The sequence below is a fragment of the Condylura cristata genome, unplaced genomic scaffold (assembly GCF_000260355.1).
Source record: "Condylura cristata isolate star-nosed mole 26May11 unplaced genomic scaffold, ConCri1.0 scaffold00004, whole genome shotgun sequence".
Lineage (NCBI taxonomy): Eukaryota > Metazoa > Chordata > Mammalia > Eulipotyphla > Talpidae > Condylura > Condylura cristata.
This window is the reverse complement of record NW_004567105.1, coordinates 48,210-48,774: the sequence shown is the minus strand read 5'-3', so window position 1 is coordinate 48,774 and position 565 is coordinate 48,210. Positions and strand designations below refer to the sequence as shown.

Genomic DNA, 565 nt, shown 5'->3' with positions numbered 1-565 from the left:
GGCTGGGCCCCGTGGACGCTCGCCGAGGGGTGAGCGGGAGGCCGCCCTTGCCTGGCCCCATAGCCTGGCCCTGCGGGCAGGGGACAGGGAGGGCTGCTCAGCTGCGGGGTGGCCCCTGCGGGGCGGCCTGGTGGGGACACGACCCCCGGCCCGCAGCTCCCCCGAGGCCTGCTGGGGCCGCGCTGTGGCCCTCAGCGTCTGCTGGCGGGTCTGGCGGTGGCCGTGGCGATCGTCGTGGCTGGCAGGGCGGTTGGCTGTGGGCACCCCAGGAGGCCGCGGGGCCCAGGAGGCGGGTCTGGGCAGGCCGTCGGGTGCCGGGTGAGGCCCGCGGGCAGCGAGGGCGCGGGAGGATCTCGCCTCCTGGCCGGAGGCTCCGGGCGTGTCCCCCGGAAGCCGTGGTGGCCTCCTTCAGGTGGGGGTCACGCTGTCCCCAGCTGCCGGGGAGCAGAGGGCAGCCAGGGCTGGGCACCGCCTGCTTCAGGCCCAGCCCAAGAAGTTTCTGCGTCTGAGTCTGGGCGGGGACGGGCTCAGGCCAGGCAGGGGCGCTGCACCCACAGCCGAGGCC

The 565-nt window shown here is 76.8% G+C and overlaps 1 protein-coding gene across 1 annotated transcript in view; it reads left to right on the top strand.

Moving 5' to 3' along the window:
- Positions 1 to 565, top strand: part of ACR (acrosin) — a 26,441-nt gene that overhangs the window by 1,333 nt on the left and 24,543 nt on the right. Inside the window, exon 3 of the mRNA XM_012735068.1 lies at positions 435 to 531. Coding sequence (XP_012590522.1) covers positions 435 to 531 — 97 coding nt within the window. The remainder of the gene's footprint in view (positions 1 to 434; positions 532 to 565) is intronic.